Source organism: Galleria mellonella, unplaced genomic scaffold, assembly GCF_026898425.1.
Source record: "Galleria mellonella isolate WM207_F2 unplaced genomic scaffold, CSIRO_AGI_GalMel_v1 utg19, whole genome shotgun sequence".
In the NCBI taxonomy this organism is placed as follows: Eukaryota; Metazoa; Arthropoda; class Insecta; order Lepidoptera; family Pyralidae; genus Galleria; species Galleria mellonella.
This window is the reverse complement of record NW_026442028.1, coordinates 3,913,137-3,927,356: the sequence shown is the minus strand read 5'-3', so window position 1 is coordinate 3,927,356 and position 14,220 is coordinate 3,913,137. Positions and strand designations below refer to the sequence as shown.

The following is a 14,220-nucleotide window of genomic DNA, read 5'->3' as shown; positions in this document are numbered from 1 at the left end:
GTGAAATATAGCAATGATTTTACAAAATAGAAAGGATTAACACCTTAGTCCTAAAGAATGGCAACGCATGGAGGATATCATGGGCGAAACAGTACACCCTTTTATGTCCACGGTACTGCTCATGTTTATAGGCGACGGTTACCACTTTCCATCAGGTGGGCCGTCAGCTTGTTTGGAATTCTAAGTAGCATAAAAAAGCACTAATTGTACTAAGTACCTATCTAATATCTATCTTATCTTTATTTATATAAAAAAAAAATGTCGTTCATTATTCTATATCTACCGTAAAGCAGCTGTTCTAGCATGGTTGTGTTTCAGTTAAAAGAGTGGAATATGGCAGTGAAATTACATAGAAATTTGTTTAAATGGCTAAGAATGCAATTGTAGTACGGAGGCATAACATCTTCATCCACAGGAATGGCTACGCATGTATACCATGGTAATAGTGTTTTCTATAATGTCCATGGTGCTGTTCATATCTATAGGTGACGGCTACCACTTTCCATCAGGTTGGCCGTCAACTTGTTTGCCATTCTAAGTGTCATAAAAAGAAAAACTATGACGATAGAACCACACCTATCAGTGACTTGCGTCCTCGATGACACATCTATCTCGCGTTTGCGTAGAGTCGTAAAAGTTCCAATTACGTTCGTATTAAAATTATTATACAGGATGTTCGATATATTATGCCCATTCCGAATTTTTTTATGATACCATGGTTACATAATTGAATTTTGAAATAATGTGACGGACATTATAATCTCAAAATCTACATACACGGAATTACGAGCAATGAGTCTTTTCTGAAATAATATATTATTTGCACTGAATTTTCATTTAATGTTAGACATAGACACCTATATAAATATACATTGAAATAAACTGACAATTGAGTAGATAATATATATTATAATATATTAAAAATTACCTACTAGTCTTTTAATAATTTTTTTGAATTTTGAATTTTTGAAATATTATAAAAATAAATATTATTTTTTAAAGGTTATTTTTTTTTTTTTTTTATTTTGTATATTACATCTGGAATCAACAGTTTATATCTAGAATAACTAAAAATATTATATTTACATCACACATTAGCTAATTATAGATTCCCAATTTGTATAACATACAATATTATGTTTATTTTTGGAGGGTAGGATAAATTAAATAGAAAAAAAAATTATATATGTATTTTGATATTGATCGCTTTATGCGCGATCAATTTGAATAAAATTTAGAATTGAATTAAACTAATAGTGCATAAACAAGATACATATCATACACACATACATATCATATACACATACATAGACAGAGCATCGAGTATTAGAGGCATGTTAAAATTTTGTCAGCTAATTTGACAATATTTTACTGAACTAGGAGTTATTCTGCGAAATACCATATTATTGATATTTGACGAACAAACAATCTATTTAAACATAACAAAGTATTTAATTGTATAATTTTGTAAACAGCCTATAAATGACGTAAATTTAATTTTGTGACGTCACAGTAGCTACCTAAAGTCCAACATACATTCGTAATAAAAGAATTTACAATATACACAGTAATATTCTGTGGAATGTACCTATAAAAATTTGTTAATAAACAGGTTTCAGTGTCGCCTTATAAGTATGAAAGACACGTCATATTACAGGGAAACTCGTTTTAAATAACTCCACGCTGAATGACCTAAGTTGGAAAGTTTTGTGTCTTATATAGTTTAGGTAATTGGTCTTAAAATTTATTATTATTGTACATTTTTACACGGGACCTCGTCTGCGTATTTATGGTCCATTGATGACCTAGTAGTCTATGTCGGGGAAAAATTGATTATTTGTAATGGGGTCTAAAAATACCAGAGGGAGACTTTGTACAAAAGTTGATTGCTTGGTTACCTCTGTCCCATTCGTGTTTCAACCATGAAGCAGTTGTGTTTGCATGACTGTGTTTTGGTTTGAAGGGTGGGATATGGCGTGAATTTACTGGGTACAGACGAATAAAAATGGCAACGCATGGGGGTATCATGGAAAACAGTATACTCTGTAATGTCCATGGTACTGCTCATGTCTATAGGCGACAGTTACCACTTTTCATCAGATGAGCCGTCTGCTTGTTTGCCATTCAAGTTCTATAAAAAAAAAAAACTCCATTGCTAGCAATATATTCTATCAGGTCGATTTTCACGCGGTCACCCCAGAAAACCATTGTGATTAATTGCTGATGTCATCACCATGGACCAATTGACTTGTTTTCATCTTCACCTATCATTTCTCACTGGCGCCCCACCTGCGTGTAACGTTAGCAAAGGTAGGGTTGCCATTTCCCCTTCACCCAAAAGAAGATTTTAAAAACTATTTTTGTATTCTAAAAAATATACTCTTGAAGTCAGTCCATTGTCATTAGTCTCATTGTCACAAAGTCAGGATCTGTTAATAGAATCCCAGGGAAATTGAGGGCAAGTCGCTCCCTCAAATTTTATAGGCACACATGCAATGTTTAACATTTTTTCTAATCTTATTTATTTATTTATTTATACTTTATGATACACACTGATAATACATAAAAATATGTGTGTGTGTGTGTGTGCGTGTTTAACTCTAAAAGAGTTCTCTGTCAGCGTGTGTGTGTGTGTGTGTGTGTGTGTAGTGTACAATATTAACAGTTTACAAACAAAAAGGACTAGACAAACTTAAGTTTATATATAACTAATTATATCATATACAATCGTATACAATATATACATGGCCGTGTGGTCCCGGCATAGAATAGGCCATCCCTTCCTTTCCCGTGGGTGTCGTAAGAGGCGACTAAAGGAGGGCGAGAGATGGGCAGCAGCGCCTCTCTTAAAACATTTCTAGAGCCTAACGGTTGCTAATCCATCCAAGCAACCAAGTTGCCAAGCGTGGTAATTACTGGGAAAACCCCCCAAAGGTGTGTGTGTGTGTGTATGTGTGTGTGTGTACTCATTATGTGGTACAAACAATAAACACATAGTAACTAGAACATTCTAGTTTTCCAAAATGTTTGTTTATCATAGATTGCATTTAATTTTTATTACATGACGCGATATGGGGTGACATGTATTATTATCTTTGATAAAACAATACAAGTGACCCGGTTATGGTATCTCAGTCGTTTGTTTATCGTTGACGTAATACCAAAACGATGTTATCTTTTCTTGAAGGGCCTTGCTTTTCAAATATGTTTCTAAAATGTAGGATAATTGTTAAATCCTTTATTTATTTAGATTCTCTATACTACTAGTAACTTATAATAGATGTTAATATTTTATAATAAATGACTGTCATGTGGTCCCGGCATAGAATGGCCCATCCATTCCTTTCCCATGGAAGTCTTAAGTGGCGACTAAGGAAACTTAATGATCGAGGGATGAGCAACGGCGTCCCTCATAAAACATCACCATAGTCTAACTGCGGTTGCCAACCTTCTTGCCAAGCGTGGAAACTATTAACAAAACCCCTTCTATCATCATCACCATATCAGCTTTTAACTGTCCACTCTTGAACTAATAAGCCTCCTCCTAGGAGAGTTTTGCCAGTAGTTGCCACGCCTGGCAGGCGGATTAGCAATCGCAGTTCTGCTTTAAAGATGTTTTATATGACTTAGTAAGAGAGATAGAACAAACAGTATAGTCAATACAATATTTTATACATAATATAGTAGTTTTGTATATAATATACATACATACATACATACAGAGACAAAACAATATTTTTTTTTTAATTTTCTCCGTATGTCCGTTGCTTCTGGCGTCAATGTTACCGTTTCATCTTAACAGCTTAAAAATTCACAAAATAACCTAGATTTCTCAATAAAAAAAAATGTTATTAGTTAAAATTAAGAGCACTTTATCATATACATAATTATATTTTGTTTTTTATACACATGAGCGCGATAAGATAACTAGCTGCCTACCTGCTATTTCGTACACGCGGATATCAGAAGAAGAAGATTCAATGAAACTGATCACTTCTAGAAAGTAGATTGAAATAAAACATGTACCCGGTTTTAATGTAAACCTTCAGTAACACAATAGTGGAAACTTCAGATAATTTGGTGCAGTAATTTTTGCGTAATGCCGAAACAAACAGGCAAACAGACGAATAGTCAAACAATATATTTAAAAATATATTATTATGGCTTTTATTGCTCCTTTAAAAACGCCTTATATATATATATATATATATATATATATATATATATATATATATATATATATATATATATATATATATATATATATATATATATATATATATATATATATATATATATATAAACTTTTTATTTTTTCGGTTTGAAGGGTGGGATACAGAGGAATAACACCTGAGTCCCCAGGAATGTCCCCGCATGGGGGGTATCATAGGCGAAACAGTATACTCTGTTATGTCCATGGTACTGTTCATGTCTATAGGCGACGGTTACCACTTTCCATCAAATAGGTCGTCAGCTTGTTTACCATTCTAAGTTGCATAAAAAAACGTCAATAATATATTTCTGAGCCTAACTATAACACTGCTGAGTAATAAGGTAATATGTGATCGCAGGCGGGGTTACTATTCGATTGCAACCCATTAAAAAGTCTATTACAAAGAAAGTATTCTTTCTTCTAATAATTAAGTAACTATCAGATAAATGATAGACAAGATGAGTGACAAATTTTATTTTATTCTATTTATTTATTTATTTTTAGATAACTGGCATCCATTCTTGTTAGTAAGTGTACTTAAAAACTATGTTAATACTTAATTACTAATAATGATCTAGTCCTCTCGGAGAGCATTTTCACGAGAGGACTATCCAATTTATTAACAAACATGTTCAGGATACTGTTGCTACTCCCGCGTATTCGACGTAAAAACGAAGCTGTCTTTTTACGCCAGACTGCGTCAAAACTATCTGTGCGAGCAAATGACTCTACCGTTATTGGTATTTAGTATTCTATATCTCTCTATAATTATTTAGTAGTATTCTTTAATGGACAACATATGTATATGTAGTTAAAATGTCATTATTTCTAATTATACAATTACACTCCATTACAATAATAGATCTTTGATATTGTTAAAAATACATCCTGTGGTCCCGGCATAGAATAGACCACCCCTTCGTTTCCTGTAAGTTCTATAAGAGGCGATTAAAGGTTCTTCATGATGAAAGGATAGTCAGTAGCGTCCCTCTTAAAACACCATCAAAGCCTAACTACAGTTGCCAAACTGGCGAGTACTAACAATCCCTGCCATTAGAGAAAGAATAGGTCATGTTCAGCAACGAAACTTATATAAAGGTCATGTTCAGCAATGAAACTTATATAAAGGTCATCCAAATATAGTCATAAAGTGTGTTATTGATTTAGTCTGATAAGATAGCCCGAACAGTTGCTGACATATGATACATAACACCTTAATCCTCGTGAGTGGGTTGCCATTAGCGATGCCATATTATGTCATATATCCGTGTTATTGTTGTTATTTATATCCATAGACAACACCTCCTTTTAATCTGACAGGCTGTTCGTTTATTCGTAATCTGTATAGTAGTATAAAAATATCTTTGTGCTATTTATTTATTTATTTAATTTATTAATTTTATTTATTTATTTTTGTGGTACAACAACAAATTACAAACAAAACTTTTAACAATAGAATACAACAATGGCATTATAAGTTTGCAATTCAATTATAGTTGTAATCAACATTCATAGAAATGAAACGGAATAGGTTGATTAGGTAGTTGATTGGTTGACAAGAAACTAAAAAAACAAGCTGACGGCCCACCTGATGGAAAGTGGTAACCGTCACCTATAGACATGAGCAGTACCATGGACATAACAGAGTATACTGTTTCGCCCATGATACCCCCCATGCATTGCCATTCCTGAGGACTCAGGTGTTATTCCTCTGTACCCAGTAAATTCACGCCATTCCCCACCCTTCAAACCGAAACACAGCCATGCAAACACAACTGCTTCACGGTAGAAACACGAATGCGACAGAGGTACCCAAGCAAACGACTTTTGTACAAAGTCTCCCTCTCCCTCTCCCTTACAATAGCAATTTAATATTTATATCCAATTTTCATGTATGGTGCATAGCATAGAATGGGCCGTACCTTCCTTTCCCATGGGTGTTGTAAGAGGCGACTAAGGGAAATAAATGGTCGAGGGAAGAGCAACAGCATTCCTCTCAAAACGTCACCAAAACCTAGTAACGTCCCTTTCAAAATGTCACCAAAACCTAGCAACGTCCCTTTCAAAATGTCACCAAAACCTAGCAACGTCCCTTTCAAAATGTCACCAAAACCTAGCAACGTCCCTTTCAAAATGTCACCAAAACCTAGCAACATCCCTTTCAAAATGTCACTAAAACTTATTTGCAATTGCCAACCCACTTGCCAGACTTGACAACTACTGGCTAAGCTCCCAATAGGGAAAGCTCTATATTCAGCAGTGGATAGTTAACGAATAATATGATAATCATGATTTATATTAAATAACTTATCGAGAAATGACCTAATAAACTTCTATTTTAATAGAATCTTTTGTGAAAGTTATCAATAAATCTATATAAGTACAGAAATTAGAACCGTAAGCTGTAGCGTAGACAGTTTAAATTTGAATACAGCCGATAACATATCAGACCGATCAATAAATAACATTGATAAAACAATACAAACATTTTCCTGCTACGTACATACGTACCCGCTTAATACTAAGAAACAAATCAAACAGACATTATCACAATTAGAAAATCTAATAATATATGATGACAAAAAATAAACAAAGATAAAGAACACCCCTCCTCAGTTAATGTACATGTGAATCATCACTGATGCTTGCCATTTTTTACCTCACAGTGTAGTTGTTTCAGTTCAGGCTTGACTCTTCACAAGCATTCGGTACGCCGACTCGTGCGCACGTATGCTAGTTATACGAACCTTGCGCCCTGTGATTACACATATCGACGTTGATATTACGTGCTAGTGTTTTGTGAATAAAGTTTTGTGTTTATTTGTATTGTGAACCGAGTATTGCCACTATTGTGATTATTTGTTCTCAAAATGTTACCGAGGCTTCAAGGATTGGTGAGCTGGAATATAATTTTATTATAATTTATAATTTTACTGAATTGTTTTAATATTAAATGAAGTAGTTAGTATCTTCTCGTACAGTTGTTGGTCACAGTCTGTATGCTCTATTTGTTTTTAGGTTTGATAATTTCGAAAAATATTAATAATAATTAATTCAATATCTTCACTATATAAATATATTCAATAGTTAGTGTATATAAAAACTTTATATGGATTATGTATTAAATATATTTCTTGATTATCGAATAACGTGTTTTTTTACAAGCGAGTTACAAAACTCGCAAATTTATATAAATCTACGTATATGCATATTCATTCTGATCTACATAACTAGAACGAAAATATCACCTGAGGTGCCAATATAAAAATGTGACCTAGATACAGGAGGTGGCTACTTCAGTCAACTTAGGTGTTTTTATGTAATTTTTAGGTAATTTGTTCTCTGTTCTGTCATAAAAATTTGAGAGAAATTAAAATCTTGGAAAAAATTAAAAAGTAGACTTGAAGAAATTTGGGTAACTTATTTGAAATATTTGATAGTTGTAAACCATAAATTGATATATAAAATATATGTATACAGCTAGTAAAACAGAAGATGGGACAAGATAAAAGTACAAAACATACGAAAGCGTGTTTTGTTTTTGTCATTAGTGGTTGGGTAAAAGTGAAGGGAATCGTATCGATTTCGATAAAAAAATATATAACATTTGGGTAAAAATCAAAAGTCGCACCTGGCAACCCCGAATTAAATAAATCGACCCACTTACTAAATATGTGATCGATTAAACGACTCGATTATTAGCATCCGCGATTACAGTCACGTACGATGATCGACTCGATTTCACCTAGCTCTCGAACGCGTGTTTGAAATTAAAAAAATAATTCCATGCGCTAAGTCACGTACAGATAAATAAAACTCAAAGGATTTGAAATATTCTAATCGATATGCAGGCAAATTTATGGATTTCCGTTCACCTTGATTCGAGTTGAATGCCAGAGTTATAATCTATGTAATTATTTAAACGATTTTTAATATTAACTTGTTTATTCCGACCATCGGTAACTTTGCTTCCTGTTCTTGTATTTTCTAAGGGATTGCAAGGTCTTTTATGAATTTTATACAACAACAATGTATCAGAATATTTGTACCAACAAATATTCTGATACATTGTTTTAATGAATCACTTTGATCCGATGAGAATGAATCATCTTCATAGGTTCAGTCTGTAGCCGCAGTAATACGAGTATAGTGGATAATATTCGGAGTAGTACGTAAACCCATTCATAAAACGATAATATTGTTTTTATACGTAGATCGTTATTGATGTTTGTTTTTTAGTTAATCCACAAGGCGATATTTAATTTATGGTCGAGTCGTAACTCAAAAGGTTATATTATTAAGACTGATATTAATTTTATACATATTTGTTTGTATTATGAACTATTTTTTTTTTCATTGATATAAATATTCAAAATAAGTTTATCCACCATTTAAAACTTATTAAACATATTTTTAAATATTACATTTAAAATTCATTTATTTATTTTAATATAACTTTCATATTTATATATATAAACTAATATAAATATCAATGTTTTAACCCAGGTAACACCACTAGTGTTACCTTTTTTCTGGGTAAAAATGAAATGGTAACCCCGCCTGCGCTATCGGTATACGTTGGCGGGGCACCAGTGAGGGACAATTAGTAAAGATGAATATGATGAAGGTATGCTCTTAATAGATTTTTAATACTTATATTAATTTAAATGCTATAAAATTTATACACATTTTTGTATACAAAAATGTGTATAAATTTTATAGCATATATCCGGCTTTAAAATGTGAACGACCTGAAATATATTATCATTCAATAATTCTGGTGACTTCAATTAAAAAGTCTAATCTCTTTGCTTGCTTTTGATTTTTATAAATTTCTTCCTCAGAGATACAATACACAAGTGTGTACTGTGTGTGTGATGTATTATAACACGTTTACTACTGTATATGTTGGAGAAAACAATAAAGAGTACCTATCTATCTATGTATTTATCTATACTTATTAAAAAAATATATAAATTAAAAAGAAAAACAAGAAAATCAACTGCGTGGGCTGGTTTAAACGGTATTACCGAGATAAACCGGTATTAATTGAGTTCAAATGATAATTGCAATCGGGTTTTGCGAGTGTTCAATAAGCTCAATTGATTAATATTACAAACGCAAGTTATGTATATTAATTTATATAGAATTTAGCTGTTAGTTTAGCTGTTAGTTAGTTACTCGCTAACATTATGTAAATGTTAGCGAGCAAGTTTAAGTATTTTAAGTCAGAAATTTGTCAAACTTAAGACATTAATTTAAAATTTATTATTTTGAATTTCATATCATCATCATTGCTTGTATGCTGTTAACTGTCCACTGCTGAACACAGGTTTCCCCCTTGAGGGGTCTCCCCCTTTTGCTAGTAGTTGCTACGTTTAGCAACAGCAGACGGATTAGCAACCGCACTTAGGTTTTGGTGACGTTTTAAAAGGGACGTTGTTGCATATCTTTCGACCATTAAGTTCCCTTAGTCGCCTCTTACGACACCCACGGGAAAGAAAGGGGTGGCCCATTCTATACTATGTACGACACGGCAATTTGATATAAATATTAAATTGCAAATTGTTATTATAATAAAAAAAAAAATGACGAGAAAAATATACATATTTCATTTAAGGAAAAATTTTACCTTATAAAATTCTTGGCATCTTCTTGCGTAACTTTTTTTTTAATTAGTCTGGTATTTAAATGGCATTTATTTATTTTCTCCAGTAAAAAAAGTGGATGCCTGATTCTATGCTGGATCCACACAGCACTTATAGTTCATATAAACCAAATCCATTTGAGAGACCATAGACAACATCTCCTAGTTCCAAAATGAGCAAAGTTTGTATTATGTGTTTCAGTTTGAAGAGTGGGATATGGCGTGAATTTACTGGGTACAGAGGAATAACACCTGAGTCCTCAGGAATGGCAACGCATGGGGGGTATCACGGGCGAAACAGTACACTTTGTTACGTCCATGGTGTTGCTCATGTCTATAGGCGACGGTTACCACTTTCCATCAGGTGGGCCGTCAGCTTGTTTGCCATTCTAAGTTATATAAAAAAACATATCATAAAAAATACTTTAATGAATATTATCATATCAGCCTTTGACTGTCAACTGTTAAAGATAAGTTTTAAGAGGGGAATGGTAACTCCACCCATTCTTAGCTCTCCACCAGTTAATAGGTCGTTAGCCCATCTGACTTCAACAAGAATTGACAATGGTCTCCCACCACAGGAATAAAATTGTTAGCAATGGGGCTGTCAAACTCCATTGCTAACAATCCCTTTCCCCCTGTGCACCATTTTACGGCCATCATATACATTTGTCCGGATCAATATAAACAAATATATTCAGGTAAATCAATTTTATCCCCTTCAATATATAAAATGCACTTGTATATATATATATATATAAAGTTTTTGTGCTCACCTATTTTTTTTTTATGTCCCCCAAATGGGCCCCCGAAGTACTAATGGAACAAGAAGAAACCCCAAATCCCGCGCACCGTAATGGAATTTTTACTCAAAAACTCACGGACAACAAGAGAGGCACATTGTCGTGGGATAATCTCGCGCCAATTCTGGACGATGACACGAGCTTTGAGGCGTCTGAGCACATCGACGTAGAATTTTCCATCAACTGTCTGGCCTGGAGGGACGATCTTGATGGACAATCCCCCGAACATCAAAAAAACAATCAACATTGTCTTGACATTTGAGCATTTTCTTGATTTTTTTGTTCGTGGTTCCCCGGATGTCTTCCACTCTTTGCTTTCACCACCATTCTTGCCGAGTTTCGAGAGAAACTTGATTACGACGCGCTGCTCTTCAACGTTAGCAATGCCGACGGGGTTTCGTTAAACTCACATTGCTAACAAACCACGGCGGTCAGACCAGAACTGAAGCATTGTTACCTATTTTACCTGAGTATATTTCTCGCATTCCAGAACACTTTTATACGAACTTTCTTATATAATGAAAACTAATGACTTATTATTAATACTAATAATGTAGAGTACATTAGCAGGTCGACATCTGAACTCACCTGGAATCCGCCATAATCGATTTCTAGTAAATTCATCACACCAACTCACCTGACCCATCTTTTCCACCTATCATCGCTCACTAGTATCCCGTTCAAGTATACCAATAGTATAGGCGGGGTTACTATTTTATGTTCATTATCTATCCTTATAATAAATCTGTAGAGAGGTCAATTCTGTACATGAAATATATTTCCAAAATAACTATCAGGGGGTGATCAGTGATCGATACTGATGCCAAAAATGCAATCAGTAATTTTTTTGTCTGTCTGTCTATATGTTCGTTATAGAAACAAAAACCACTCGACGGATTTTAACGAAACTTTGTACAATTATTCTTCACACTCCTGGGCAGGTTATAGCATATTTTTCATCACGCTACGATTAATAGGAGCAGAGCAGTGAAAGGGAAATGTTAAAAATGTCCACCCGTGCCACGCCGGGATGGGCTGCTAGTATTACAATAAATATTTATTACTATGCATCCGATTTAAAAATAAGTGTATATATTAAAATATCAAAACGAGAATGGAAGCCAAATGAAATCCTATCAAATATACCCATGATATAGGGTGTCACTAAGCGGAAAGGATGTGGTGAAAGAGAACTCCGGTAGCTACTATCCGTATCAATTACGTACTATATTATCCCATGGAATCCGGATATCTTCAATCAACTTCGAAAAGAAGGAGATAGATAGATACTCTTTATTGTTTCCTCCAAAAGATTACAATAGTAAACTTATTATAAGTAGATACAAACAATTACAAGACAAGTTATTTTTATTTTGTTATTTTTTTGTCTTATTGCTGAAATCAATCTCTTCAAGCAATCTTTGGATGGAGAGGAGTAGTTAAGAAAGTTTTCTGTTTGGTTGTATTATGTTTGTTACCTCATAACTCCGTCAACTGACACAACTGTAAACCAATTTGAGAAATTCTTTTCTCATTTGAAAGGATATAGTTATAGATTGGTTTCATAGAAATTGTATCAAAATCGGTTCAGTTTTTAAATCAAAATAACGGTATTTTAAAACCAAAAACAAGGATGAGCCTTGTTAATGGTTAGTGCTAGTTTATTTTTAACCACATGCAAAAAAGAGGTGTAATTAATTCCTTTAATTCGCTTCTTTTCTTGTTTTGTTTTATTCGTCACTAATTCCAATCCGATTTTGATGTGTTTTTTACACATGATAGTGTTTGTTCCAGTGCTAGCCATAATAATTTTTAAAACGAATGAAATTTCCGTTTTCAATGCAAAAATCCATTTATTGCGAATCGAACAGTCGTACAAGTCACCAGTAGAGACACGACTCCGCGTTCTGAATTTAAATATTTTCAAATTTAAATATTATGTATTTTCTAGTCTAGTAGTACATATATGGAATATTTTCTCGTTTCATACGTGTAGATATATTTTGCAATAATTCAGAACCTGTTCAGAATTATCTGAAATATAATAGGTACTCTGTAATTTTGTTAAGGGTTCCCTGTACAAAGAAAGATCTTTACGATACCGATACTCAACTAATTCTTTTACATTTATTCAGGTCAAAATCATACACCACATACCTCTGTCCCATTCGTGTTTCTACCGTAAAGCAGTTGTGTTTGCATGGCTGCTTTCGGTTTGAAGGGTGGGATATGGCGTGAATTTACTAGGTACAGAGGAATAACACCTGAGTCCTCAGGAATGGCAACGCATGGGGGGTATCATGGGCGAAACAGTATACTGTTATGTCCATAATACTGCTCATGTCTATAGGCGACGGTTACCACTCTCCATCAGGTGGGCTGTCAGCTTGCTTGCCATTCTAAGTTGTATAAAAAAAAAACGCATGGAAATATCTAATTGAAATTAATATCATATACTCAGATCTGCATTCTCTTAAAGCAGTGAAAAAATTAAGCTTCTAAATCGACGCAATCAAAAGATATGGCCCTTTATGTTGACATATCTGTGCCTCTAGTGAGAAAAGAGTTCAATTCAAAATGGCCACTTTTCAGGAGAGTCAAAAAACTATTTTAAGTAAAGAAAAAAAATTCTTGTGCTTTTATTATTTGCTAATTGAACAAGTCAATGATTGCATTTATAGTAATTTTTTCTCCTCTTTCTTATGAAATTGTCGGTTTTTGTGTAAAACCTATAGTTTTAAAAATAATTCTATTATACCTAATCACACTTAACAAAAATATTAAAATTATGATGTGAAAATAGTTTTAAGTTGAATTAAAACGATTTTATTGAAGTATTGAAGAAAAACAATGTTGTGTATTTTACGCTATAAAAAAATAATCGCTATTAAATGGTGTAAAAGGGTTCAAATCGAACTGATTCATTTTACACATAAATAAATTCATATTTAAAGGGTGGTTCTAAGTATCTTGTAATTTTTGGCACTATTTTTATAAAATATTGTAGTTTTATTTCTAATTATGACTTTTTTACCACAAATATTTTGTTAATTGTAGCCGTTTACATGTTTACTATCTCTATTGTTTTTAAAGATATCGTTACGATTCTTATACCATTCGAAAGAGAAAAATTTGCTTATTTAAAGTAGCCTAAAAAAGAAAAAGGCTATAACTTGAGTTATACCCTTTCTCACTAGAGGCACAGATATTTTGACATTCAAAACTTTTTGAAATTTCGAATCAAAATTTATTTACAGAGTATATAACTTCCCGTTGACCTAGAATCATGAAATTTAGCTAGAAGCATATGTCGTGTAGCATAAGTAAAGGAAAAAAAAATCCAAAAACTGTAAATTTGTAGTTATTTCACAAAAAAAAAGTAATTTGATGATTTTGTACGGAAACCTCGTGGCGTGAGTCCGACTCGCACTTGATCGGCTTTTATTTTTTAATTAATTCTAATATATCTGGCTAAGTTAGTCATAGCGTATTGTGGGCTCATAAGTATATTATATCTTGGGGCAATTTTCTCTTAATTAAATAAATTTTATATTCAT

The 14,220-nt window shown here is 33.1% G+C and overlaps 2 protein-coding genes across 3 annotated transcripts in view; one reads left to right on the top strand and one right to left on the bottom strand.

The window, feature by feature from the left end:
* Positions 1 to 14,220, bottom strand: part of LOC113520078 (adenylate cyclase type 2-like) — a 243,327-nt gene that overhangs the window by 53,656 nt on the left and 175,451 nt on the right. The window lies entirely within an intron of this gene.
* The window catches only part of LOC113510153 (uncharacterized), a 48,456-nt gene continuing 41,133 nt past the window's right edge, over positions 6,898 to 14,220 (top strand). Inside the window, exon 1 of the mRNA XM_052894119.1 lies at positions 6,898 to 7,107. Within this exon, the coding sequence (XP_052750079.1) occupies positions 7,084 to 7,107 (24 nt within the window). The 5' untranslated portion in view covers positions 6,898 to 7,083. The remainder of the gene's footprint in view (positions 7,108 to 14,220) is intronic.